Here is an 810-nt window from a genome sequence, read left to right as displayed (position 1 = left end):
GGTCGTAACAACCGAGTAGGCACACACGCAATTCACTCCTCGTTGTCGATGCTTTCATTGAATTTCTATTTATCAACACGGTGAATAACGCACAGAAACACGCCAACTTGCCACGGCGCGACCTTATCTGTATCTAAACTACCGAAATTGGACTTTAACCCGGATATTTTACCTACAAGCCGGACTGTGACGCGTCCTCGCACCTGAGCAGCATGCGCGCCAGTGGTTTGTAAACACACGGTCACGTGGATAGAAACTTGCACGCGAGCGCAGCGCCATCTGTTGGTAAATAGTTCCGAAACGTGTTTGAATCGGCTTGGAGTTGGTTTTATGCAACTGCTTACCGCCATCTATCGTCGTTTATGTATTCATAAAGTATGTTTATGTGTACCCACCGACGTTTAGTGAGTGTGCTCCGTGTTCTCTTGATCTAATAGTGTTTAGATTTTGTACATTTTCATTGGTAATTTTCACCACAAACAGGGAACGATGAGCGAGAGTGGTACTGGTACTGGTACTGCTAGTGCTACTGCTAGTGCTAGTAGTAGTAGTAGTAATCGTAAAACTACGAACGTGACAAACGTTCTGGAATTCATGATGCTAGTGGGTCAACTAAAGGTAAGATCGAGCTATCCTCTTCGCTTGAGAGTGATATGTTGTCTATATAAATTACATGCCTGATCACATCATCCTGCACGTCCAGATGAGACGGGATACTAGAGAAGCGTTGCCGAAAGGAGATGTTGATCCCAATTGCGCTGAAGCGCAGATCTTTCGCGCAGTTCCGCGGCAAGGCGCACGCGACCGCGG

The 810-nt window shown here is 46.5% G+C and overlaps 1 protein-coding gene across 1 annotated transcript in view; it reads left to right on the top strand.

The window, feature by feature from the left end:
* The first annotated feature begins 402 nt into the window (after positions 1-402).
* Positions 403-810, top strand: part of LOC106816553 (HD domain-containing protein 2-like) — a 13,512-nt gene continuing 13,104 nt past the window's right edge. Inside the window, exon 1 of the mRNA XM_014821178.1 lies at positions 403-618. Coding sequence (XP_014676664.1) covers positions 490-618 — 129 coding nt within the window. The 5' untranslated portion in view covers positions 403-489. The remainder of the gene's footprint in view (positions 619-810) is intronic.

Source organism: Priapulus caudatus, unplaced genomic scaffold (assembly GCF_000485595.1).
Source record: "Priapulus caudatus unplaced genomic scaffold, Priapulus_caudatus-5.0.1 Scaffold1414, whole genome shotgun sequence".
Taxonomy (NCBI): domain Eukaryota; kingdom Metazoa; phylum Priapulida; class Priapulimorpha; order Priapulimorphida; family Priapulidae; genus Priapulus; species Priapulus caudatus.
Note: the sequence above shows the minus strand (reverse complement) of the source record. Positions and strands in the feature narration are given on the sequence as shown.